Source organism: Drosophila simulans, chromosome 3R (genome assembly GCF_016746395.2).
Source record: "Drosophila simulans strain w501 chromosome 3R, Prin_Dsim_3.1, whole genome shotgun sequence".
Lineage (NCBI taxonomy): Eukaryota > Metazoa > Arthropoda > Insecta > Diptera > Drosophilidae > Drosophila > Drosophila simulans.
The window spans coordinates 16,440,690-16,464,912 of record NC_052523.2 but is presented as its reverse complement, the minus strand read 5'-3'; the positions used below and the strand labels follow the sequence as shown (position 1 = coordinate 16,464,912).

Sequence of the window (24,223 nt, the reverse complement as noted above, 5' to 3'; positions counted from 1 at the left end):
TAAATGCAATCGATTGGCGACTGTGGCTACAGTTATCGATAGCTTGTATTTTTAAAAAGCTTGACTCAATGAATCTGATCTATCAACTATTAATGAATTACTATTATTAATTTCTTGTTATTTTATTAACAACATAACTTTGCTTACCTTTCATTTATAAATACCGTGATCTAAAATATTAGTCACTAGGAGTCACGGCGGAAAAGTCCATCTCTATTAAGCCAAAGCCAAACAAAGAAGCATACAAAAGTTTAATCCATAGTTTATTGTTTACCAAAAATATGACCTGCAGTTAAACAGCGATTACGCAATGGAGGACCTGTGTCGAATTTGTGGCGGTTACTCGGAAAACTTGCTGGGCATTTTCGACCAGCAGCTGGAGGAATATGTTGAAGATGCCAAGCTTGCTGAGATGGTGAAGACATGTGCCGACGTGCAGTTGGATCCCGACGACGCACTGCCCCAAAAAATCTGCATTTCTTGTGTCCACGATGCACGAACTGCCTACGGATTCAAGCGGAGATGCGAGGAGAACTATAAGAAGTTCTATTTGGCGATATTAAACGGGCAGGTCATCAAAGACGAGCACAACGTGGAGGATTTCCTATTCATTGAGAACCTTGACAAAGACAGTCTGGTAGCTAAGAAGATGCTCAACAAGGAAATCAAAAAATCACCTCAAACAGCTTCCAGAACAACCAAGTCTTCCACAACTACAAGTCGAGCTGGCAGACAGTTGAGGAGTATCAAGAATCAGCCTTTCAAATGCGAGCTATGCATCAAAGAGTTTAAGCGCCAAATAAACCTCCTGAACCACATGAAGTAAGAACAATCAATACTTATGATTTCATCTGTTCCTAAAATGGTATATCTCATTCCACAGGGTTCACAGCAATTCACACGTATGCCAAAACTGCGAAGAGCGTTTTCTGTTCAAGGCCGACCTGGATAACCACCTATGTTATCGCAACAGCAATTCCACCGTCGAGTGCCCGGTATGCTTGAAGGTCTTTTCAAGCACCCAGAGCCTGGACAGCCACAAATGCAAGGATATGCAGGAGCGTTCGCCCTTTCAGTGCCCCCACTGTCAGCAGGCCTTTACTCGCGAACAAAACCTCAAGGCGCACCTGTTGATCCACGCGGAATCGAAGCAGGGAAACGGACCCCACAAATGCTCATACTGCCAGACGGGATTCTTCAACAAGACGGCCCTCAAGGTGCATATCCACGCGCACATGGGCGAGCGGCCGCATGCCTGTCCGTTCTGTGCGTCCAACTTCCGTTCCAAGCAGGCCCTTAAGCTCCACATCCGCATACACACGGGCGAGAAGCCCTACCAATGCCCCCACTGCCCCAAGACTTTTTCGGACAACAATAACCTGGCGAAGCACCGACGACGCCACTCGGATGAACGGCCCTACAAGTGTTCTATCTGCCTCCAGGACTTCCGGGAGAAACATCATCTGAAGCGGCACTTTCTGGGAAAGCATCGGGATGGAGATCAAAAGCCGAAGCAAAAGTGATACCTTAAATTATTGACCAAAACGTCGGTTTACTCGAATATATAAGTTAGGATTGGGTTATGTTTATATCTCATTGAAATAATGTTTCTATAGTTTATATTGGGACTTAATTAAATTAATATTTATAATTTATTTATTGCATTAATATTTTCGTAGAATTCGAACAGCAATTTGAAAACCATTTGGAGTGGCAACTCCGTTTTTGTGTAAATCAAAAATCGATGTAGACACGACGATGTAGACAGCGTTGCCATTTGGCCGTGATTTGTTCACGTGGCACCACCATTTTGATAAACAAACAAGTTAATCAACCCTTAAATGGCACCAAAAGAGCATTGGAAATAAAACAACAAGTTGTATGTTTATAAATTATAAGTCTTACAAATTGTAATTGTGGTTTCCGTTTGCTTAGAACATCAAAGCAGCTACCAACACACAAAAAATACCGAATATTTCTCGACGTAATTTTCCCTAGACGTCCTTACAATTCGTCGTGTTCGCTTTGATCTTTGTCTTGCTTAGATTCATCATCCTTCTCCTCATCGTCATCATCCTCGTCCTCATCGTCCTTGTCGGAAGCCTTTTTCGCCTCCTCCTCGTCCTTCTTGCGCTGCACCTCATCCTGGGCCTCCTTCATCTTCTTCTCGCCCGCCTGAGTGTTCTTGACTTCGGCAGCAGCCTTGGCGGCCAGCTCCACGTCGTCCGTGATCAGGACGTTGTCGAAGATGGTGCCGGACTTGACCTGCCAGAGATCGAAGCCCAGGGTGCAGATCTCTTTGCGCAGATACAGCTTGTCGTCGGGCACATACTCGGGATTGGCGATCTCGGGATGCTCCCAGGCGCCCTTGTAGTTGGGGTTGTCCAGCTGCTTTGGCTGCCACTCGCCCTTGAACTCAGGGTTGTCGATCATCGGTGGCTCCCACTCGCCGTCCATCTCATCGTCCCAATCCTCGGGCTTGGTGGCATCTGGGTCGGGAATGTGCTCTGGTTTGTCCCAGTCCTCGGGCTTCTTGTCATCGGGATCGGGAATGGTGGCCTACAGAGATGTACGTTGTTGTTTAATAACAATGAGCCAAACCGGTTTTTCGAGGGGCTAAAGTCTGATTTGGGCGGGGATTTACAACATACCCTATCGTCCCAGTCCTCGGGCTTGGTGGCAGTGGGATCCTTGATCTTCTTGGGGGCCAGGAAGTCCCAGTCGTCCTCCAGGTTGCCGGACTCCACCTTCTCGTTGTCGATGAGCACCTCGTACGTGTTGTCGGGGCTGACAATCAGCGTGTAGAAGTGGGTGTACACGTCATCTTTGCAGCGGATGTCTTTGCTGATTAGGTGGTTCTTGCCCTTGTAGCTAAAGATCACATGGACCTTCTTGGTGCCGGGTCCGCAGATGTCCGGGCCGAACATGATCTCGTACGGCGACTCGCCGTGCATGTCGGTCTGGTCGAGGGAGCAGTCGAACAGCTTCACATAGCCGCCGCCGCAGTCGATGTTCTGCTCGTGTTTCACGGAAAACTGCACCACGAGGGGCTTGTCCTCGTTGGAGAAGCCATCGAACTTGCGGCTAGCCGCGTAGAATCGAGCATCCTGAGAGGTCTGAATGCCTATAAATTGTGTGTCCACATCAATACGAATGCGCGCAGGGCGGAGGAGGGGGAGAGAGAAAAAATGTGTATACAGTTACTATAGCTACTCGAAAACGTACACGTAGTGGTTTTTCTTCTTCTTCCTCTTCTTCGTGCTCATGTTCTCCACATACACGGGCACATACAAATGCAGATAACACGCCGACGAAAAAATAAAAATGGCAGAACGAGCGAAGAGAAAGATTTGGAAAAGGGAGTGACGACACATCGACACATATACGCTACCTTTGTCGGCCTCAGCATCGTTGTAGAAGGTGCCGGGGGTGAGGACGAATTTTCCGAACTCCTTGCCAGGATGTTTGCTGTAGATCCACGTATCCTCCCAGTTTTCTGCGGGAACAAGCGAGGGTGGCTTTTATTATTCTTCTTTTTTTTTATCGTCTCTCCTTTCGTTATTCATTGAAGAGGAGCGGAGGACCACATGGCGGCCATAGAACGCGATGACTACCACTTACCGTTGTCGAAATTCTCCTTCAGATAAACCTCGGCACTAATAAAGCCGACTGTCGCCAGCAACACTATCACTGTTTTGCACCACATCATGTGAACGATCCCGCACCACTTTTTGGACTGACTCTTCCAACTCCGATGCTTGTCCGAACTCGGTTAAAGTTAAGTGCTAAATGCCGGCAAGAAAGTGCTATTTATTTATTGCATCTGATTCGTGCGTGTGGGAGCGGGACGGCTTGTTACTGAAATTGGTTTGCTGGAACGTTTTCATTGGCCCAAATCAGGCCAATCAGGGATGTCTACGTATTCTTTTTCACCGGCCAGGGCTGCTTTCGATAAGCAATCGCATGCTGCCCTGTCACTATCGATTGCTTGAGCTGGAATTAGAAACACTAAAGTGACCGTTTGCTAATTAAATTAAATTTTAAAATATATAAAATTAATTTATTTTGGCCTACAACTAATCACTTGCAGCAGGCTAAGCTAACAAAACATTAAATTATTCCAATAACAATTCTTCTTTTCCCTAACAATTACTTTTACAGCAAGAACAGTTGTATATCCAGAACATTCCAAAGCTTTTTAACGGCTTAACGGATATTAAAATTTTTACTCAACTTACATCACATGTTACCAATTAAGTTATCTCTCGATAAAGTTCATAGTATTTAAAATGTTTGGATGTTAATTATACATTATAATACAAATCAAAAACAAATAAAGAAATTTCAAAACTTTGCACCTGTATTTCGTTAAGTTTAGGAACTTTTTTATCTATAAGTGCTAATTTTTACATTTGGCTTTATTACATTAAGCAATTGAAGTTTTCTCTGGAAATGTGTTATATTAATAGAAAAGATAGATACCCAGACATAGAAAAGTTAAATAAAATTAATTAAAACAAAAAAGCTTTGGTATTTATACCAATTGCCCTTCTGAGGTATTTTTTAAGACCTAGCTTTGTGGCAGATACGGTAAGTTCGTGTGGAGCCCACGTGTTGAGCCAATCTTATCAAACGCCGATTCGAATGCGGCATTAAACAAATGGATTCCCTTAACAACGGATGGTTCAGCGAACTGCAGGCCGATCTCTGGCCCGGTCAGTCATTCTCCCTGAAAGTCAAGGAGGTCATCCACAAGGAGAAGTCCCGCTTCCAGGACATCCAGATCGTTGAAACGTAAGATAAATAATAGATAAACAAATACTTGTACACACAGCCCCATTTGTTTACATCCGAAATTCCTCAGTCTAGACTGAAGTTTGAAGAAAGATATCAAAATAAATTAGCTTAGATTGAGATTAAAAAACTAAATCAAAATTATTATAAAGACGCACACATCCGAAATTTTTAACAGCTTAAGCTGTTGAGATTTTAAGGACTAACCTACAATAGCCTAATCCCATATGTATCCTACATTGAAGGTCCCTAAATCATAGATTGTAGAAATCGAAAATTTTCCACTGGTTGTTCAAACACAAATTGCCCAGCCAGCATTTTCGGACCCTTTGGTTTTCGTGTGTTTATTCTTGATCTGCACCAACAGCCTTATCGATGGAGTCATCTAGGGCCAAAAACGACAGACAGAATACTGATAACAAGTCAGCTCGTATTTCAGGTTTGAGTTCCTCCAGTCGAACATTGGGTACACTTGCGCCGCTGAAAAAATCAATAATTCGATAATTCTATTACAGCGAAACCTATGGACGGTGCCTGATTCTGGACGGAATCATCCAGTGCACGGCCAGGGATGAGTTCTCGTACCAGGAGATGATATCCTTCCTGCCGCTCTGCGCCCATCCCAATCCCAAGAAAGTCCTTATCGTGGGCGGTGGCGATGGCGGCGTTGCTCGCGAAGTGGTAAAGCACCCACTGGTCGAGGAAGTGCATCAGGTGGAAATCGACGACCGTGTCGTCGAGCTGTCCAAGCAATATCTCCCGGCGATGGCCTGTGGCTTCGCCAACGAGAAGTTGAAGCTGACCATTGGCGATGGTTTCGACTATATGAAGAAACACAAGAACGAATTTGATGTCATCATCACCGACAGCTCGGATCCCATTGGTCCGGCAGTGAGCCTGTTCCAGGAGAGCTACTACGAGCTAATGAAACACGCGCTGAAGGAAGACGGAATCGTGTGCTCCCAGGGCGGTAGCTTCTGGCTGGACCTGGACTACATCAAGAAGACCATGTCCGGCTGCAAGGAGCACTTTGCTAAGGTGGCCTATGCCGTTACCTCCGTTCCGTCCTATCCCTGCGGCCACATTGGCTTCGTCATGGGCTCCCTGAACAAAAACCAGGATTTCGCTACTCCCAAGCTCGGAAAGTCCGAAATCGATGCCATAGACCTAAGGTACTACTCCTCCGAGGTTCACTCCGCCGCCTTTGCCTTGCCTCGATGGGTGCAGAAGCACTTTTACGAATGACCAGGTTGCGGAAAGATTCGTGTGTATCTGTTTGTTAAAAATAAATATGACAATAATACGACTTGTTTATCCTCGTTTCTTAAATTCTAAGATATTTTCAACAAATGCTGACGCTTGCAATGATTCATTTTCACTTCTCATCAGCAATTATCAACATCCGCTAGTGGAATTTTTGGAGCCTGAGTATCGACTACCGTCTTTCAGTTATTTTACTGTTGAAAATAGAACAAATTGTAATGTTTATTACGTAATGATATATACAGTTGGCTCTATTTAATTTTTTGTATTTGTAAGTGGATGTTGGGTTAACATAATGAGACTTATTGCAATACTTTACACGACCGAATGCTACTCTCATTTATATTTCGCATATATTGCAAAAGGAAGCGGTTCTTATATGCAAAAATGACCTTAACTGCATGTAAAGAATTAACTAAAAACTGATATTCAATTTCAATAACTTAATAGAAATTAAATCTTCAACCTGTTTAATGACTAATTAAATAGTGTTATAGTTAGGAAACGCAATTGATACATAATTACAAAATTATATGTAAAATATGTACAATCATTTAATATTTGTTTTTCTCTCGCCTATTCTAAAGTTAATTATCATTTTTTTTGTGTCGGATAGATTTTGGTGTCTAATGTGCGTGTTTATGTGTAATAAATATAATGTATGTGCATTGCGATTTTGGTAGCCGAGCTCCAGTTTTCGAAATAGTCGAATCATTTTGTGTACAATTTAGAACTATTTCACATTTTTCGAAATAGATGGTTAAACTAATACGTATACTCCACTCCTTTGACTGGGTAAATTTGAATAAACCTAAATAATTCAATTTGTAAATGTGTATTCCAAAAAAGAATCACGAGCAGTTGGAAAAAAATAATAATAATGGTTTTGAAAACCGGAGCTTGGCTGTGTATAATTTGTTATGCGATTGATTTTGTATAGGAAATTTCATGTCTTCGCGATTACATTTGTTATAGCGTGTTTTATATTATCAATATAATAAAATAGGGTAGGGATTCTTTCCTCATGAATGGCCAACACATAACACATCTATGAATATCGTTCATGTTTGCTTTGCTTTACGTTAAAGGGAGGTACTAATTTGTTAACAATTTCTATATAAGTCAAACCCGAACCGAGTCCGCTGCCTGAAACTTAATGTTTTTTTGTTTAGAGTGCCAGATTATTTCGACGACCATTGACCTTATTGACTAAATTGCAGATTTTTAAGGCTGGTCCTAGCTTCAGGCCCATGTACTTCATCATCATCTCTGAATTTAGCAATAATAAAGCTTTTCCATCGATTTCCTACAAACGAAACTTGGGTAAGTTACTTTTTTTAATGAGGTATTGGCTACTACTTACGTGCTTTCGGAAGAGATCACCATGAACTGCGAGGGAGTTGTCGTTGCTCTCGATGTACTGGATCACCTCTTCGATGGTCCAGTCGATGGGCTGCGACCGCAGATGTGAGTTTGCCAAAGCAGACGTGGGTGTGCTCACGGGTGAGGTAATCGCGGTGTAGCTCGGAGAAGCTCCCGCAGTTGCCGCTGCTCCAGCCGGCGCGGTAGCCGCTTTAGCCGCTGTAACTCCACCTGCAGCCAGTGCAGTGGACGAGGCTGAATGGCAGCCCGTGAACGGCGTGGACACGGATGTCGGCAACGATGCGCTTGACGAGAGCGTCGTCGGACTCTTGTAGTAGCTATTCGAGGGCTTGACATTGGCCTGCTCCGGATGAACTTCCGCCACCAGAGGCGCCAGGTATTTGCCAATTGTGCTGGTGTTCGCCGATCCTCCGGCAAGGCTTGTGCTGGACGATGTTGACGAGCTGCTGCAATGGCTGGTAGATACGTGCGTGGTCTGGCTCGTTTCCTGGTTTCCGTTTGTCGCAGAGCTATTCGTATTCGCGTTTGCGTGGTGTTGGAAGCGTACTTTGCGCAGAGCCTGCGTTGTGGAAGAAGTCTGCGCGTTCGCTCCGTTGGGCTCTGATTTTATGACCACCTTGTTGCTGGACTTGCTGGCACTGTTGTTGTTATTGTTGAGACTGTGGTTGCTGTTTTGCTGGCTTGCTGGCTCCTTGCCATTGTTCGTCGAATTTTTCGACTTGGACTCTACTGGCGATTTGACACCCACTTCCTGCTTGACATTCTTCTCAGACGGTGATGTCGTTGCCGAGTTGGACTGACGGTTTCGCTTGTCGGCGAGCACTGGCGAGGAAGGCGGTGTGGCTGACTGAGTCAGTTGACGCTTCCGACTATTCGCGCACTTCTTGCACTCCTCCGTCTCATGGACCAAGGAAATGAGATTCGCACATGCCCGGCATGTAGTGCACAGCGTTTCGATGAATTGGGCCAGGCTTTCGTCATCCTTCATTCTCATTGGCGATGGTATTTTTACCTTTAAAAAACAAAGAGTGCATTTTAAACATGATTTTCAATGAATTAAATAGATCTTGAACTCACTGTGAAATTTTTCCCCGCTGCCGTCACGATGTGAACATCACCTTCCAGTGCAAACAGCAACTTTGAGAGCTGTTGCGTATCCGTGCTGGCAGCTAAAACCTCCTGCAGGCAAAGCTTGGCCAGCGTTTGGTAAGTGGGTCCCGTCACCATGCAGGGCAGTTTGGAATTGTTGATGAACGGACCGCCCTTGCAGTTCGGATGGAAGTGGGCTGTGGCAGGGGAAGCGGGAACCATAGCCTCGGACTCAGCTACAACAGTGTAGCGTGGTCGAGGGCACCGCTGTTTGCTAGAGCTGGAGTCCATGCGCGATTTATGGCCCGGTGGTTGCATGGGATGGCAACTTCTAGCGCACCAGCCGGCGGGAAAAATGTCACGCGATCGGTAATTGCACCAGTAGTCGAATGCCCCTCGCCAACCATCGAATGTTACATGGATCTGATCATCCTTGATAGCATCTACTGTTGCACAGCAGATGAGTTGCGGGTTCTTCTTGTCGACAGCCTCGAGTTTCTGGCCCACCTTGAACAGGTTTTCCTCTGGCGAATGCGGCTCTGGCTGGAAGATCTCCTCTGGCGCCACCATGGCATTGTTGAGGATCTTGCACAGATAGCCGGGCCAGCTGGATGCGTTCATGCGGAATCCCAGAGGCGGCTGCAGCATGCCGCCGTTCTTTTCACAGTGTCCAATGGCATGGATCTCCGTGGAATCGACCAGTCGCCAAAAATCATTCTGGGAGTCACTTCCATCCAGTCGTAGCCGCAGTCTGGAGCCAAGCACTCCGACCACGGTGGCAATGCAGGTGGAAGTGACGTTGCGCGGATCCAAAGCCTCCAGCTTCATTCCGATTTTAAAATCATTATTGGGAGGATTCTGAGCCTGTTTGAAACATTTTGCAGGAGCAGCTTCGCTACCCGTTTCCTAGAAACCACAAAAAGTATGAGATTGGGGTTAAAGCGTTATCCCAGCTTGACTTACCTCTAGATAGGCATCCCAGTCGAAGACGTGAAAGCTCTCGTATTGAAAGGGCCCCGTTGGTGCGGGCGCTCCACTGGCCAGCAACTTGCGCTCGTTGTCCGCCAAGCCCTTGCTCGATGCCGATCCGCTGCTGTGCCTGGTTGAGCAGTTCTTCTTCTGGTGCTTGTTCATGCACATGATCGAGCAGAACTCCTTGTTGGGCGCCCCATCGCGGATGACGTTGTCGCACTGGGTGCACGCCCCCTTGCTGTACGCCTTGCGGAACTCGGCAATGCATGTTTCCGAGCAGAACTCCTTCTTGCCGGTCTGCGTGGGCAGGACGTACTGCAGCGGTAGTTTGCCCTCGCCGCACCAGGTGCATGTGGCTCGTTTGGCCGGTCTTCCCCGTTGACGTTGCGTGGACGCGGGCGATGTTGTGCTTCCAGGGGAGGCGGATGTGGATGTGGAGGAGGCGGATGCGGAGGAGGTGGCATTCGTACTGGCTCCTGCCGCAGCAGAATTGCTCCCGCTGCTGTTGCTGCTATCACGCCCGCCTGACATGGTTTCTCGCGTGGCTCCCTGGGGGCTGTCCTAGTAGTCGCACTTGCTGATTCCCGCCGGCAAGCCCCTTGGCATCTCAGGCGATTTCGATTTCGTGTGTTCCGATCCGGCGGTCAAATCGCATTGCGGCTGCCTTGAATCACTAGCCACCGATGCAAGTTTTGTATTGCTGCACTAACTTTCCGATTTCTTTAGATTTGGCCTGGCGAAATTTTGCGGCGTTCTTGAGGTCACGTAATAACAAATTGGTGGCCAAATCGCATCGCATCACCCAACGAAAACAAGCGCGATCCGCACAATTAGTTTCTGGTTCACCAAAGATCGGAATTTATATTTAGCGCGCTGCGCGGATCTTGTAACGCGGTTTCAATCGGAAATTAGATGATTTTGAGTCGGTTAAACTGCAAAATTTTACACTTTTTTTACTTTTACCCACGGTTCCGCCATATTTGTTTTTCTAGTGGTGGCATTCAGATCTTTGCGCTTATCGATAGTCGCCTACCCGTGACAGCTCACGAAGCGATGAAAATACATAATAAATGTGACTAATCAAAACATGTTATCGAAGCAACTAAATGTTATTTTAAAATAACGTTTAATGGAAAATCCAATTTTGTTAATTAAACGAATTTTTAAATCCAACTTTTTACAGCGTATTTTACTGCAAGAAATTGTTTTATAATTTTATAATTGTTTTATATATATGTTCAATACGTACACCATAATGTTGTTTTCATTTTACTGCAGGCATAAATATATAAAAAAGATAAGCCCTTAACATAGCACAGCAAATTTGGATTCCCTGACATAAATTGTACAGCGTAAGTTATAAGCTATTTATTCAGTAAACTGAACTGTTTTGATTCTGAAAATCTTAAGTTATAATCCGTTGAGCTTTCTAAAATAAAATCAATTCGAATTCCTACCTTTCAATATCAGCGCATAGTATTTCCCAGTAAAACTAACAAAACGCCCGTTAATCAAATTTGCACAGCATCAAGTGGGCGTAAATAGGTGAATAATATAAAAAGTCTTTAAATTTGCAAGTGTGGTGCTCGGCACACATCAGCCGAAAATCCAAAAAAAAAAAAAATATATATATATGGGTTAGTCAACAAAACTAATATCTACCAATTTATGGAACGCTCTGGTATGTAAACATTTCCATTAAACTGGGAGAAATTCGCAATAAAGCGGTTCAGATAGTGGAAAATGGGTTGAAAAAGGGGAAAGTTTTGATATTTTAATAAAATCATGAATAACAAAGGGGAGCGGTATTCGTAATTACCAAAAGCATGAAACAATCAATACTGAAATACAAAAATTTCTTACTATCAAAATAATGGCTTATACGTTTGGCCTAAGGCTTTATTAGGTCAAGCAAATTAATATTACTTGCTTACCTTTCGTTAATTTTATTTGCCGAAGAGGGTCGCAAATGTCAAGAAGTCTAGCAAATCACTTGCAAATAATTACTAGAAATTGAGTGAGTTTCGTTTGCAGTAAATTCAGCAAGACGAAAGCGGCTCAAAGATGAAACAAGTTGGGAAAACTTTTCTGGGATTAGCCGAAATATATATTGGTCAAACTTTTTGGCTAACTTCTGCTGCTGTTTGATTTTTCTTCGCCTTGCTTAAATGGTCCGTAACTTGATTTAATTGAGGTGCTTCGCAGAATAATCCGCTCATTTAGTTGCGTTTCAAAGAGATCCAACTGAAAGCCAAATATTGCGGCTGAAAAACTTGATAACTCTGTTAATTGAATGTTTTGAAGGCGGCGTGATGTCCCTATTTAATATTCAATAAAGACATTCCTAATTATTAATGATTAAACTTGACCGAAACCAAGTTCCCTGACACTCACACAATCGTCAAATCGCGCATAATTGGATGGGACCATCGGCTGCCCATAACAAGGATAATTGGATGAAATGAGGCGGCTGCCTTTTCTGCTCCTCATTAAATGTCCGTTTACCGCTTAGTCGCCTGTCAAATCCTCGATGGGCTATTAGAAAAAGGGGTGTCCAGAGACGAGTTCTTGAGTCATTGACTTGTTACGCAAATCGGACAAAAGAAATTTCTCGCTCCGAGTGGGCTGTAATCGTGGGCACTGGAGTGGGGGGATTGAACTTAATAAGCATATTCATTAATGGGAGCGAAGAACCAAGTACTAGGTGGCATCTTACACCCTTAACGATGTCCTTTCATTCTTGAATCCCTAAGCAAAAGTAATCAGGCAAGTAGCTAGACTCTACTAGTTGCTCTATTAAAAATGAAAAGTAAATTATTAGCCCCCTACGTAGCGCCTTAAAATTGCCTCGCACTACCAAAACAGCATTACCGCTCGTATAAAAGCACGTATAAATTGGCGGGAGTGGCATTTTGACGGAATTCAATCAGCCATAAAGCATCCTGCTGGGCAGGAAATGGAGGCGTTTGCCTACGTGCTTAATTACAAGCCGACGCATGCACATTCTGCATACATAAAAGCCGAAGACACGTGTTTCAAGCAATTAAAAAGTATGTCAAAGTGGGTGATCAACGCGCCCAAGGACGCAGGACAATTGCGAAAGCTGGCAACACTGTTGCTTTTTTGAGTGATGCGTGGGCCAGCTAAACTAGTTGATGTTGATGGTATGGAAAGATTCGGGGGTCCCAAATTATAGCTACATAACTTAGATTGCTTATCTGGCTGTGTGTACAATGTGATATAAATGTTAATTAAATTCGTTTAAATGCCATTTCAAGGTAATCAGCAGTAATGATTGCTGTTATTCTTAACATAAATAGAAAGGATATCGGCCTCTGGTAGCCTTCGCATATCCCAATAAAAATTGATTGGTCCAAAATAAGACGAAACACCCAGCAGGCAGAGCACCTCCTGCGTGGAATCCATCTCCTGGCCAGGATCCCTGCGGCTAACGTTTGACGGATTTATGGCGAGCAATTTAACGCCCGATTGCCGTCCTAGCGGAATGTCGGGCCACGTTAGCACCTCTTGACATGACATCGAGTGCTCCGGAGTCCGCATCCTCGTCACTTTTAAATCGAACAATTAATGTGCAAATAAAACTCATTAAATATTAATTGAGTTCGATAATTACAGAGTTGACGGGGTTGCGGCTTCGCGCAACATGTTGCTGAAGCACCTGATTTTGTGGGACGTCACCACCACCACTTGGAAACAAAGGCTCTTCGGGTCACCCACTGCCAACAATCCGTCAATTTCCTAATGCGTTCGCACACCTTGGTGATTTATTAGTGGGGATTGCAGACCCAAACGACGCGGTCTGACCCGCCTCATCTGATTCCGGAGCGATTTCCATCATCCTGGCAACATGCCGTACCCGCACGTTTTCATTCATAACTCGTCGCGTGGCTTCAGCACCTTCCTTTGCCTTCCGATTCCTTCGGGCCCCCCCATCCGTCGTCCTGTCGTCCTGACGCCTCGGATTTCGTGCTCGGATTTCGGATCCGGCACTTCGTGTGGGCGCTTCGTGGCGCCCAATATAAAAACACGCCGTAATCGCTATACTCCGTGAGTCCTCCGCTCGTCGTCAGCCTGTTGCGTTCGACACTCGATTTCGATGCTGGGTGAAAATCCATCAGAGGAACCAAAGCCACAAGCTCCAGCAACAGTTCAAGATTCCGAATCAGTTAACGTTTCGCGACGCGACGCGTGAATACATAAAATAAATTAGAAAAAGATAAACAAGCCATAAAAGCAGGGGGGCTCTTTCCCAAAATAAGACAATTCGAAAGCCCACGCGAAATATATAGTATCTCGATCGTCATAAATCAATCCGTCGAGTGTGCATCCGAGTTCCGCAGATCCAGCGAAATTAGAGGCAATTACCACTGATAAGGTGATTTCTTCTTTTATGTGATAATAATTTTTCGAAAGAGTGCTGTTTCTATGTTTTTGAGTTTGGTGTTTGGTGTTTGGCTTTTTTGCGAAAACATATCAGATTTCGGGCGAAAACCTCAACGGAAATGTGGCGCAAATTGAATGGCCCAAAAGGTGGCAAGCTTGATTGATGGCTCGAAGAACGTTTAGGCTAATTAGTTTTGCATTTTGTGTTCGGTTTCAGGTAACAACACACCGCCGAAACCTAATAGACTGCAAACAAGCTTAGGTCGGCAATCACACCTGGTAATTTTCTTTGCCACCCTGTGGGCTGCAGATTCCCAAATGATTGGCCTTTTCTGCTGATTTTTTTTTACGGCCTAATCAAATGGGATTTACGGCCTTTAAAGCGGCCAGTCAGGCAGCTAGAGGAGCTGGAAAACTTTTCACATACTCGTATTTGCATACGCATGTAAATATCTCGAGTTGGCATAGATAGCAGGGATTTCATTTCCTTGTGCCGCGGTCCGCCCTTTGAATTGCCGATAAAACAAGAAGGGACGTCCTGGCAAGTAGCCCTGGGCAATCACGATTTCCGTCTCCGGGTCCCAGAGTCGCCCAGCAAATGTATGACAATGGCTGTCAGGAGCACAATCCTCAGTGGGGCAGGGCAGTTTTATTGCCTTGAATTCCATATTACTTTCACAAAATCAATATTTGCTCAACTTCAAATGTAAGAATGTAAGAAAATTCATTCATTATATCGGCTGGGGAATACTACTTCACTCCCCTCGGGATCCCTAATTCAATTGGATTGCAATTTCCGCTGCAACTTCGCTGGCTGTTACCAGGAATGGATTCATCACATCTCCTCCAGCATTTAGGCGATCTATTAGGGGAAATCAATAGCCATCAATTGTCGTTTGCCGAAAGTGCCAGCAAAACCCACCCGCCCACGAATTTCCACCGGATTCAGATGCGGATTCGTAAATCCCCGTTCGCCGAATGGCATCCATATGACATGTGATTGCCGGCATGGACTAATGCGGCTGCCATTCGAGCACTTAGTTATCTGCGATGTCTAATGCTCCTGGTGACAGGTGCTATATGAGCTGTATGTCCTCTTCCCCCCACCGAAAACAAAGGAGCCGCCATAATTCCCAAAATGGGGTTTTCATAGTGCAACTCATGTGTTAATTTCACTTGCACATAGTTTGTAATGAAATTGGTTTCTTTTTAAAAATTGCCAATTTGTGTTTAACTTTAGAGCTGCCATCGCTCTTGGGATTATAAATTATTTAGGAATGTTAAATCTAATTTTGTGTAATGCAGAAATTTGAGTTATGGCAGTTCAAACTTTTACGTACGCACACACTAAATTGCAAGAAGTTTTCCTTGTTGTGGCAATTGTTACTTAATTTTGTTAGCTACACAAAGTTACGGGGATTAGGGAACTTTTGAGAACAATGGTTGCTTTACATTGCGTCGGTGTGGGAAAACCAAAGTGAAACTTTCAGTTGTTCTACGCAATTAAAAGTGACCTCATGAAAGGATTATGATGAAAAACCAGAGGAAAGAAAAATATGTTAAATAAATATGGGAGAAACTGAACGGAGAACGCAAAAAAAAAACTCCTGAAAGCGCCAAAGGGTTTTCATTTAATTATGCATTTACACGGGTTTGTTTATAGATCAAAAGTAAAAAAAAAGGTTCGCTTAAGCTGAAATAATTGGTGAATGCTCTTCCAGAGATTTCTTCAGGCTTTGAAGAATATTATATGTCCAATCAAAATCACCTATCTTTTTGCGGCTAAGAAAAGGAAACAATCTAATAGATACAAGATACTCTAGTAGCGTTTCTTCATGGACTGTTATGTGCCTAAAGTATCTTTGAACTTGTTCTTTCCAAGTTAAGCACCTTTTCCCTCTTTTTGGAAATAACTTTTCCCCTGGTAACTTTAGCTGTGCAACAGGAAAATAATCTAGTTGTGCTGCCGTTTACTCGTCGCCGTCTTCAATTTAGAACCTAATTTCCTCTTTGCACCTTTTTGCAAATTGCCCCCGACTCCAGTTGCCAACTGATTGAAGAGTCCAGAGGGACATGGGATTGATATATGTACCTACAGAGATGCATATTCGGAAGTACATAAAGCACTACACTGCCGCATTCAGAAGTACCACATATTTACGTGACCCATAAATTATGAGAGCACTTCTTGTTGTCAGAATATTGCGCATTTTTCACAGGTTAGCTGTCAGCATTTTATTTTCACTCTATTCCAGCGGGAAAACGGCGGAGGTCAAAGTTTGCACAAGACAGTGGCTCGGAAAATATTCAAAAAATAATAGCCGCAGATGAGCTTAATTTTCCACGCAAATGAACAGATCAAATTTGCATATTGTATGGTACTTTGCATACCCTATAACCTGTAGTACTGTTAATAAATATGCATAGTTTTTAGCAGAGTTGGTTGATATGATGATATACACTAATACTCACGTTCTTGATTCATTTTGATAGATTTTTATTTCATTTTTTATGCAGAAACTGTTGGCGTTACATGCATTTCTGTGAATTGTGCACTGACCCATGCAACTGTGTGTGTTTTTTTTTCCCTCCTCTTTTGCAGAATGATGAAAGCCACAGCGTGGTTTTGTCCGGTGTTATTAACTTTACTGTGTGCCACAAGGCTCGTCTGCACGGCCCAAAGAGGAGCAGCTGGAGCAGGAGGAGCTGCGGGAGGATCGGGAGCGGCAGCGGGTGGAGCGGAGGTCGGCGGAAGCGGCCGCACAAACGGATATCCTCTGGACTACCCGGATGGAATACGGAACTCACAGGTGGGCATGGGCATGGGCATGGGTATGGACATGGACATGGACATGGTCCTGGCCATCGGAGTGCATTTCTTTCTGGCTGTCTCCCTTTGTGAGTGAGTGGCAGCAGTTTTTGCGTCACTTGTTTGAATGTTTTCCGAATGCATATTCAATTATTGGCTCGGCAGTTTGCAAACGGGCGATTTCATCGGTCCTTTGACAACCGTCATTGGTTCCATTCACTCTGTTCATAAATTGACACATTGTTCGTCACAATGCGTTAACCTTTACAAGAAGCCAGAAAATGTGATCGCAAAGGGTGCCTTAAATATACCTAAAAACAAATTGATTAAAACATCACTCATACGCAGTTTATTTAATGCGGATATATAGGTTTGTTAAAAGATTAAGCTCTTATCATGAGCTATCAAGAGATGGGAAGTACATTAGGCATTTTATAATAGTTGCAAATCTCCACTCTCCGATTTCCTCGAAATCTATACCACATTTTTGGCCACAATCTAATCTAGGCACTTGACCAACTCGAATACCCCAATGTGAAACTTCTTCGGTCGAACAAAAAGATCGTATAAATTCCAAACCCACACGAACATGGCAACAAAATTGATTTGAGTCTATGGGTTTTAAAAAACAAATGGAAATTTACGTCAAGGATTTTGAGCAGGCGTCATTAAAGGTAAACAAATGGTAGAAAAAAGAAAACCAAACATGCTGTTTGTCTTGGCCAACTCCTGTTGTCCACAATCAAAAGTTTTACCACTGCTTTTTAAGAAGTTCGAATTTTGTTAAGTTGATTCTATATTTTTTATTCGAGGGAATTGGAGTACGAGGCAAGTTCGTTTGCGAAATTGAAGATTTAAGCACGTAAATGCGAAGGACACGTAAACAATTTAATTTTATTTACTGAAAGAAATGAAATGATGTTTTATTATGATGGGGCAAAATTAAAAATACAACCCCGAGGCGACGTTAAAAGCCAATTACGAAATTTTCCATTTGTACCACCATAAATGACACATCGTTGGGCACAAACATATGTTCTTCCGAGCAAATGGGCATGTACATACATATGTATGTTTCGATAAGGGTCGATTTGCCAACTAATCAGTCAAGTAGCGATTCATTGATTGATGTATGTACGTCAATCAATCAGTTTATCATCGGCTCGCAACGCTTAAACAGCCAACTAACAATATTGTCATGGTTCGGAAAGCGAAAGTTCAATTAGGTGATAAGCATTATAATGCGTTCAGTACCTTAAAGTTTTGAGTAATGCCATATAAGTAAACGTGACTTTGGATTTTTTCGTTTTTCGGGTGGTTTAATTGTTCAGATTGTTGGAACTATAAAACTAAATGGCGAATGCGTGACTACATAACACGATGTGGCTTCATGAGGTTTCAATCCTAATCCTAGAAATGGTTTCACGTTCTTCTGGGTGAACACGTTAATAATTTAGCTATAACAGTTTAATATTTGCACCATATTTTGTTTAATAACCTTGTTACTTGGAAACGCCAAGTTTTGAACGATTATTGAGAAAATGCACTAGGGACCTTGGAAACTAACTTCCTAGACCACTGAAGAATCGGTAGTGGATTCCTCGGGCGCCTCACTTGTGGATTCTTCAGGAGCCTCGGTCGTCGATTCTTCGGGTGCCTCACTTGTGGATTCTACAGGCGCCTCGGTGGTCGATTCTTCGGGAGCCTCGCTGGTGGATTCTTCTGGAGCCTCTGTGGTTGATTCTTCGGGCGCCTCACTTGTGGATTCTTCGGGAGCCTCGGTCGTCGATTCTACGGGTGCCTCACTTGATTCTGCAGGCGCCTCGGTTGTCGATTCTTCGGGAGCCTCTGTGGTGGATTCTTTGGGCGCCTCGCTGGTGGATTCTTCGGGAGCTTCCGTTGTCGATTCTTCGGGAGCCTCGGTGGTGGATTCTTCAGGCTCCTCGGTGGTGGTTTCTTCCGGAGCCTGAGTGGTATCCTCAGAACCGCTACCGTCCTCAGAGTCGGTGGTGCTTTCCTCCGGTGCCTGAGTGGTGGATTCCTCCGGAACTTCAGGGGCCAAGGTGGTGGTGTCTTCCGAAGAACCGCTACCTTCTTCAGTGGTGATTTCCTCTGGTGCCTTGGTAGTAGATTCTTCTGGAACCTCGGGGGCCAGAGTGGTCTCCTCCTCGGGATTGGTAACATCCGTGGTGGATACAACATCATCCTCGGTGGTCAGCTCAGGCAGATCCGTTGGTGGTGGTGGTGGTGGAGGGCGGTGTCCACCGTGACCATGACCATTACCGTGACCATGATTGTTGCCATGATGACCATGATGGTTGTTTCCGTGTCCGTTTCCTTGGCCGAGGCCTTGGTTATTTCCGTGAGATTGTCCGTGTCCATGTCCGCCATTCCACTGACCCTGACCATGGCCATTTGGATTCCACTGATTCTGGCTATTCCACTTCTGTTCCTGCACGGTTTCATCGTCACCGGAGCCCCAACCGAACCTCTTGGCCCAGTTGCCGCCGAAATTTCCGAACCAACCGCCGTTGGGGCGGCCAGAAGCCACTGCCACCAATGCAGTGAAGAGGAGAAGAGTTAGGACCTTCATTTCGCAATTGTTTCGATTATACTACCGGGTTCTGCAGATGGACATAGCTTTTATAGAAACCCGATAACCACGTCCATTCACTGCCAGACATTTCGACCTCACACTGCCACATTCTTATCTAATCGCAGGGAACCTGTCTGATAGTCAGACCAACAATAATCGTAATTATCATATTTATCTGAACATGAATTCGGATTGGTTGTTTACTGTTTGCCTTGAACTTAGGACACGTAAATACTTCTTGGAAGGAACACCAACAAATGAAAGATAATATTTAAATTTTTCCAAAGAAGCACCTGTCCAGACTCCGTATAAATTTCGGCTAATTTCTTTATGATCAAGCGAAATCCAAATCCCTTTTTTTATGTGGTGTAAAGAAATTGCGATATGCGTTGTTGGCCGGATCGTAAAGTGATAGTATCAGGTGTTTTTTAATCGCCCCCCAAGGTAATTGTATTTTCATTTTATTTTGTCGCTACGTGTGAGTCACGAATTAGCTTGAAGTTTTCACTGTTATCAGTGAAGAGCTCTTATCACGAAATTCCCGATTGATCATCGTGGAAAAAACGTAGAACAACTCACCGATAAGCTTGCTAGATTTTGTGTAACGATAATTTCCCGAATGGTGGGAAAAACAAAAGGTGATATAATAAATATGCGATAGCCCAGGCCCTTAAGATTACCCACCATCGATGCTAATAATAATTTTAATTTCCATCAAAAAACAAAAAAAAAGTAAATAAACTTCGAGCACAGAACTGTTTATAAACACAGGGACTTAAAACTTTTTGCATTACCTCGTCAGGATTTTATTATGCCATGCGCTGGGAAACTTCTTCCAACCAGCGAATCTAACGTACTAAATATGTATGTTTTTCGTTCTAGGATGACTTTCTGCTGGCCAAGAGGAACAAACCGTCGCTGTCCATTGTCAATCCGCTGGATGTGCTGCGCCAGCGGCTGCTCCTGGAAATCGCACGCAGGCAAATGAAGGAGAACTCCCGCCAGGTGGGTCTCGTGTTCTGCAATATTAAGCGGGGATGGCTGACCACTTGGCCAGGTATTTTTAATAAGCTGCAAAGTAGGAGGAGGGTAAAACAAAACTTTGGCTTCGTATGGCCCAGACAAACGGAGAACAATGCGGCGTCTTAGGTACAAAGAGTAGGTCGTGGTGCAAGGTATAAATGAAAATGTAGCGGGCTAATCAAAACTAGAATGCCTGATGAGAAATACTTTTCGAAAGCCATAAAAGCGCATAAAACGCAGGTGCAGAAAGTTTTTTAATTCATCGCAGCTAGCGAATCTAATAAATTTGCAAAGGATCCAAACGGGAAGACGCTGTGCAGCCCACACATCTGCTTGCTCCTGGAATGTAAACAACATCCTGGCGAACCCGAAATCGAGGCTTAAGCACCTCGGATGGCCCTGACACCCAAAAATATACATACGTAAATACATATATGCATGCTCAGGCTCAGTGGCAAAAACAAAGCCAACATGGCGTATGTGTAACGCAAATATTTTTGCTCGGTAACAAAGCGAGTTTATTTGGTTACCAAAACGTTCCGATCCCCCAAAGGCGCACACACACAAAAAAAAGACAAAAAGGCCAACAAAAATATTTAAAAAAAAAAAAATCAAACGTTTTAATGCGAGGAATTCAAACGATTTGCCTTGATAGCTTCACCTTTCCTCCCACGATTTTCCGTTAAAGAGGGTCATGTTCATCCAGGGATGTGCCTATTCACATACGCCAGATAACATTATTGATTTGTCAAAGGGGTTTCATAAATTAATCCATGCATCCCGAAAGCAATCCGAATCGGAGAAAGATGAGCTTTTCAGCAGGCAAAATATTCTAGGAAAACACCTGGGACTCTAAGTATCCTGCGGTAAGATTGGCAAATAAAAGGGAAATAAAATGGAGCGAAATGAAAGTGAAATTTCAAAGAAACAAAGTGAGGTTTAATGCCACACAATTAAAGGAAGGTTAAATTTAGATACGTGTATCTTACACTCAAAAGTTGGGAGCTAGATATCTGAAATAGCATTCGCCACTTGAATTCGAATGCAAACTAAATGAATCGACACACTTATTCACAGCTTAAAGGAATAGATCACGTTTCGGTTTGTACTCTATTTCCAGCAGAGGAAAATAGACTTTCACATGGCCAAAAATATAAAGGGAAAAATGCAATGTCACCCGAACTTACGAGCTAGACATTGAATCCCCAGCTCAATGCAAACACCTGACTCTTTAAAAGTCCTGCAAAGTGGTTGGCAAACAGAAAGAAATTTAAATAAATATTCGAAGCACCAGAAGAATGGCATTTCCAAGGTGTGAAAACTGCAAGTTGGCATTTACACTTAAATTGGATTTAAGCTAAACTGAGTATTAAGCTAGAAGATAGGAAAAAGGTATAAATACATTTCTAACAATTAATCATCTTGGCTTTAAATATTAAAGTGAGTTTTAAACAAGCACCTGAGTCTTAAAGTAATTAGGCAAAGTATCTGTGGCTTTTCAGTTTGGTAACTAAAGCTGCTGCTAAAGGGTTTTAAAGTGCTCAAAATATAATCGTGCCACATCCCTCATCCTCGATTAATGAAATAACGCACTGGCATTTGATTTGTGATCCAAATTGAAGCGTTAACAACATTGCCAATGTGGTCATCCATCATGCATGTCAATCTAGTTTAGCTTTCCCTTTGCCGGGAAAAGTACATGGCAAACCCATGGGGATAAGGGAAAACCGGGCTTACCCCACTTCCATTTCAATTTGTCACCCATTTTACAGCAGTTAACAGCATTTTACAGCACTTTATGTGAACCGTGTTACCTTTCTTGTGTCCAGGTCGAACTGAATCGCGCCATCCTGAAGAACGTGGGCAAGAGGGTCATGCTGCGAGGAGGAGGAGGAGGAGGAGGCGGAGGACCGGGAGCAGGAGGATTGGCTCCCAAGGTGAGCAGGCGCTACCGCCAGCAGTGGCCAGTGGAGCGGGAACTGGAGCGGGAAAGGCAGAGGGAGAGGGAAAGGGATGCAGTTCGTGAGGAGCAGCTGGACCGTCAACAGCTGCTGCCCTGGAAGCATTTCCCCAGCCAACTGTGGAGCTACGGATGGGCCCAGTCGCCGTACAAGGAGTCGTCACAGTTACAGTATGCGGACTCCCAGCAATCAGCACCGACTGGACCACAATCCCAGGCACTCCCAAAGCAGTTGCAGTTGCTCAGCTATGCGAAGAAACCACTGGACGTGGCCGGAATGGGTCTGGCCAGGCATCGGGTCAGCGGAAATGAAGCCAACGAAACGAATCATGAGAACGACGATGGCAATGGGGCCAGTAAAAACCCGGCGAGATATGTGGATGACGACGACGATGAGGGCGAGGATAGCTACAATGACGTGGGAACGGAGGGTGTAGGACTCGGACTGGGAATGGGTGTGGGATTGGGTCTGGAACGGTTCGAGGTGCTGGAGGACAAGCCCAACTGGGCCAACGAGGTGCCGAACGAGTTGGTGGTGGTTAATGCAAATGACCGCGTGCCCTGGTCCTTTCCCTACCGCTTTCACAAAAGTCAGCATAACGTTAATTAAGTAAGTAGGGATCGAGATGCAAACACAGATATACAGACACGATAAAGATACAAATGCAGATGCAGATACAGATACAGATATATGTAATACCGACACAGATACCGATACCGATACCGAAACGGATACGATGCGATAGGGGCACCCAACGGCTTCTGAGTGCTGCAAGGTTATTAATGCAAATCGACGGTTCCTAATGGCTGGCTACAAGGCAGGCATGTTGTGTGTGCACATACTCCCTTGATGACAAACTTACTCCCTCGTTGCTAGATGTACTCGCATTTGAACTCTATTTTATCGAAAATAACCAACGGTGTATGTAACGATTTATGCTACCTCTCTCACAGATACTGTTGAAAATAAAGTCCCCGATTAATGTGAAACATACATACATACCCATACTAGCGTGCATACTACTAGATACAGATACTTTACTAGATCGAAATGGCCGAAACTTTTGCCAATACACCGATGCTGCTAAGGATTATAAACGTAATTGCATGCATGCATGCGTAATTGATAGTGATCTATGTGTAATTTACATAATTGTTTTAACGGTCGACGTTAATTAATCAATCGCATGCAATATTGACTAGTCAAATGGAATTTTCACGTTTTTATCCACATAAGCAAAACTTGTTTACCAACTATTAATTGTGGTTTACATTCTCCGCGGGCGGAAATCGGTTTTTATGTTCATTGCGTTTGCTTCGTTGTGCTTTAACTTGTGCAAAACAAAAAAATGCTCAAATAGAATTAACATAGTGCCGAAAGTACTGTTCACACGCTCTTTTCGTTAAAGCTGCATTTGGTCACTATTGAATTTGCGCTGTTGAAGGGTTCAAGTTTTAAGCTATCAAGCGACAAATGGTTCCAAATCATACGAGTAACGAGTAACGAGTAACGAATTACGAATTACGAATAACTTATAAAACAAATAACGATTTTAACGTAGATCAAAATCAGAAATATTATCCAAGCAAGTACTTCGATACATGAATACGCCACGTGTTGTGTAAATTAACAAGGAATTTACCGAGCAAATTAACCATTTAAACGTTACGTTCTGTACATTAATAAATTTAATACGAATTGATTGCCCTACGTGTATGTAAATAAAAGTCCTTTTTCAAAAAAGCTAAACTAATGAAATTGCAAAAAAAAAAAAATATAAGAAAATTATATACTATACAAAATTATACGTATGTACGGATATACTTATTTAAAAAATAAAATCATGAGGCATTGACATGACATTCAATTACAAAGCATCTCGTTTAATTAACTTAACTAAGGACCGAGCCAATTCCCCAGATAAGCAAT

The 24,223-nt window shown here is 43.7% G+C and overlaps 6 protein-coding genes across 8 annotated transcripts; 3 read left to right on the top strand and 3 right to left on the bottom strand.

Annotated features, from left to right (window-relative positions):
* The first annotated feature begins 181 nt into the window (after positions 1-181).
* On the top strand, positions 182-1,655 carry LOC6728756 (zinc finger protein OZF). Its single transcript, XM_002104055.4, has 2 exons — positions 182-822; positions 884-1,655. Exons 1-2 carry the CDS (start codon positions 311-313, stop codon positions 1,521-1,523), a joined length of 1,152 nt encoding a protein of 383 aa, XP_002104091.1. The 5' UTR covers positions 182-310; the 3' UTR covers positions 1,524-1,655.
* A 225-nt stretch (positions 1,656-1,880) lies between these two features.
* On the bottom strand, positions 1,881-3,798 carry LOC6728755 (calreticulin). Its single transcript, XM_002104054.4, has 4 exons — positions 3,622-3,798; positions 3,392-3,496; positions 2,652-3,124; positions 1,881-2,559 (listed from the first exon to the last, which is right to left on the bottom strand). The coding sequence occupies exons 1-4, from the start codon at positions 3,707-3,709 to the stop codon at positions 2,005-2,007; spliced, it is 1,221 nt and encodes a 406-aa protein (XP_002104090.1). The 5' UTR covers positions 3,710-3,798; the 3' UTR covers positions 1,881-2,004.
* Positions 3,799-4,576: 778 nt separating this feature from the next.
* Positions 4,577-6,100, top strand: LOC6728754 (spermidine synthase). Of its 2 annotated transcripts, XM_016175053.2 has the most exons (3): positions 4,654-4,794; positions 5,040-5,233; positions 5,310-6,100. In XM_016175053.2, the coding sequence occupies exon 3, from the start codon at positions 5,386-5,388 to the stop codon at positions 6,037-6,039; it is 654 nt and encodes a 217-aa protein (XP_016035428.1). In that variant the 5' UTR covers positions 4,654-4,794; positions 5,040-5,233; positions 5,310-5,385; the 3' UTR covers positions 6,040-6,100. The 2 variants fall into 2 exon arrangements, with proteins under 2 accessions (XP_016035429.1, XP_016035428.1); XM_016175054.3 differs by lacking the exon at positions 5,040-5,233 and having other exon boundaries at positions 4,577-4,794.
* A 207-nt stretch (positions 6,101-6,307) lies between these two features.
* LOC6728753 (polycomb protein Scm) lies at positions 6,308-10,533 on the bottom strand. The gene is made up of 4 exons (XM_016177108.3): positions 9,493-10,533; positions 8,518-9,435; positions 7,421-8,452; positions 6,308-7,363 (listed from the first exon to the last, which is right to left on the bottom strand). Exons 1-4 carry the CDS (start codon positions 10,030-10,032, stop codon positions 7,226-7,228), a joined length of 2,628 nt encoding a protein of 875 aa, XP_016035427.1. The 5' UTR covers positions 10,033-10,533; the 3' UTR covers positions 6,308-7,225.
* Positions 10,534-13,569: 3,036 nt separating this feature from the next.
* Positions 13,570-24,161, top strand: LOC6728752. Its single transcript, XM_039294703.2, has 4 exons — positions 13,570-13,897; positions 16,508-16,715; positions 20,193-20,315; positions 22,163-24,161. Exons 2-4 carry the CDS (start codon positions 16,509-16,511, stop codon positions 22,901-22,903), a joined length of 1,071 nt encoding a protein of 356 aa, XP_039150637.1. The 5' UTR covers positions 13,570-13,897; position 16,508; the 3' UTR covers positions 22,904-24,161.
* On the bottom strand, positions 18,013-19,358 carry LOC27209060 (flocculation protein FLO11). 2 transcript variants are annotated; one of them, XM_044923204.1, is made up of 2 exons: positions 18,537-19,358; positions 18,013-18,395 (listed from the first exon to the last, which is right to left on the bottom strand). In XM_044923204.1, exons 1-2 carry the CDS (start codon positions 19,305-19,307, stop codon positions 18,285-18,287), a joined length of 882 nt encoding a protein of 293 aa, XP_044779139.1. In that variant the 5' UTR covers positions 19,308-19,358; the 3' UTR covers positions 18,013-18,284. The 2 variants fall into 2 exon arrangements, with proteins under 2 accessions (XP_044779139.1, XP_044779140.1); XM_044923205.1 differs by having other exon boundaries at positions 18,013-18,467; positions 18,633-19,358.
* Positions 24,162-24,223: the final 62 nt, after the last annotated feature.

What these genes read in the sequence shown, in the direction of transcription:
- LOC6728755 (XM_002104054.4), bottom strand. Translation starts at nt 3,709, where the DNA reads ATGATGTGGTGCAAAACAGTGATAGTGTTGCTGGCGACAGTCGGCTTT. An exon ending in GAAGGAGAATTTCGACAACG is followed by an intron (nt 3,497 to 3,621) that starts GTAAGTGGTAGT and finishes TTGTTCCCGCAG; the next exon opens with AAAACTGGGAGGATACGTGG. An exon ending in CCGAGGACTGGGACGATAGG is followed by an intron (nt 2,560 to 2,651) that starts GTATGTTGTAAA and finishes ACATCTCTGTAG; the next exon opens with GCCACCATTCCCGATCCCGA.
- LOC6728752 (XM_039294703.2), top strand. Translation starts at nt 16,509, where the DNA reads ATGATGAAAGCCACAGCGTGGTTTTGTCCGGTGTTATTAACTTTACTG. An exon ending in ATGGAATACGGAACTCACAG is followed by an intron (nt 16,716 to 20,192) that starts GTGGGCATGGGC and finishes TTTTCGTTCTAG; the next exon opens with GATGACTTTCTGCTGGCCAA. An exon ending in TGAAGGAGAACTCCCGCCAG is followed by an intron (nt 20,316 to 22,162) that starts GTGGGTCTCGTG and finishes TCTTGTGTCCAG; the next exon opens with GTCGAACTGAATCGCGCCAT.
- LOC6728756 (XM_002104055.4), top strand. Translation starts at nt 311, where the DNA reads ATGGAGGACCTGTGTCGAATTTGTGGCGGTTACTCGGAAAACTTGCTG. An exon ending in AACCTCCTGAACCACATGAA is followed by an intron (nt 823 to 883) that starts GTAAGAACAATC and finishes CTCATTCCACAG; the next exon opens with GGTTCACAGCAATTCACACG.
- LOC6728754 (XM_016175054.3), top strand. Translation starts at nt 4,661, where the DNA reads ATGGATTCCCTTAACAACGGATGGTTCAGCGAACTGCAGGCCGATCTC. An exon ending in GACATCCAGATCGTTGAAAC is followed by an intron (nt 4,795 to 5,309) that starts GTAAGATAAATA and finishes ATTCTATTACAG; the next exon opens with CGAAACCTATGGACGGTGCC.
- LOC27209060 (XM_044923204.1), bottom strand. Translation starts at nt 19,307, where the DNA reads ATGAAGGTCCTAACTCTTCTCCTCTTCACTGCATTGGTGGCAGTGGCT. An exon ending in CCGAAGAATCGACAACCGAG is followed by an intron (nt 18,396 to 18,536) that starts GCGCCTGCAGAA and finishes TCGACCACCGAG; the next exon opens with GCGCCTGTAGAATCCACAAG.
- LOC6728753 (XM_016177108.3), bottom strand. Translation starts at nt 10,032, where the DNA reads ATGTCAGGCGGGCGTGATAGCAGCAACAGCAGCGGGAGCAATTCTGCT. An exon ending in ACTGGGATGCCTATCTAGAG is followed by an intron (nt 9,436 to 9,492) that starts GTAAGTCAAGCT and finishes TGTGGTTTCTAG; the next exon opens with GAAACGGGTAGCGAAGCTGC. An exon ending in CAGCGGGGAAAAATTTCACA is followed by an intron (nt 8,453 to 8,517) that starts GTGAGTTCAAGA and finishes TGTTTTTTAAAG; the next exon opens with GTAAAAATACCATCGCCAAT.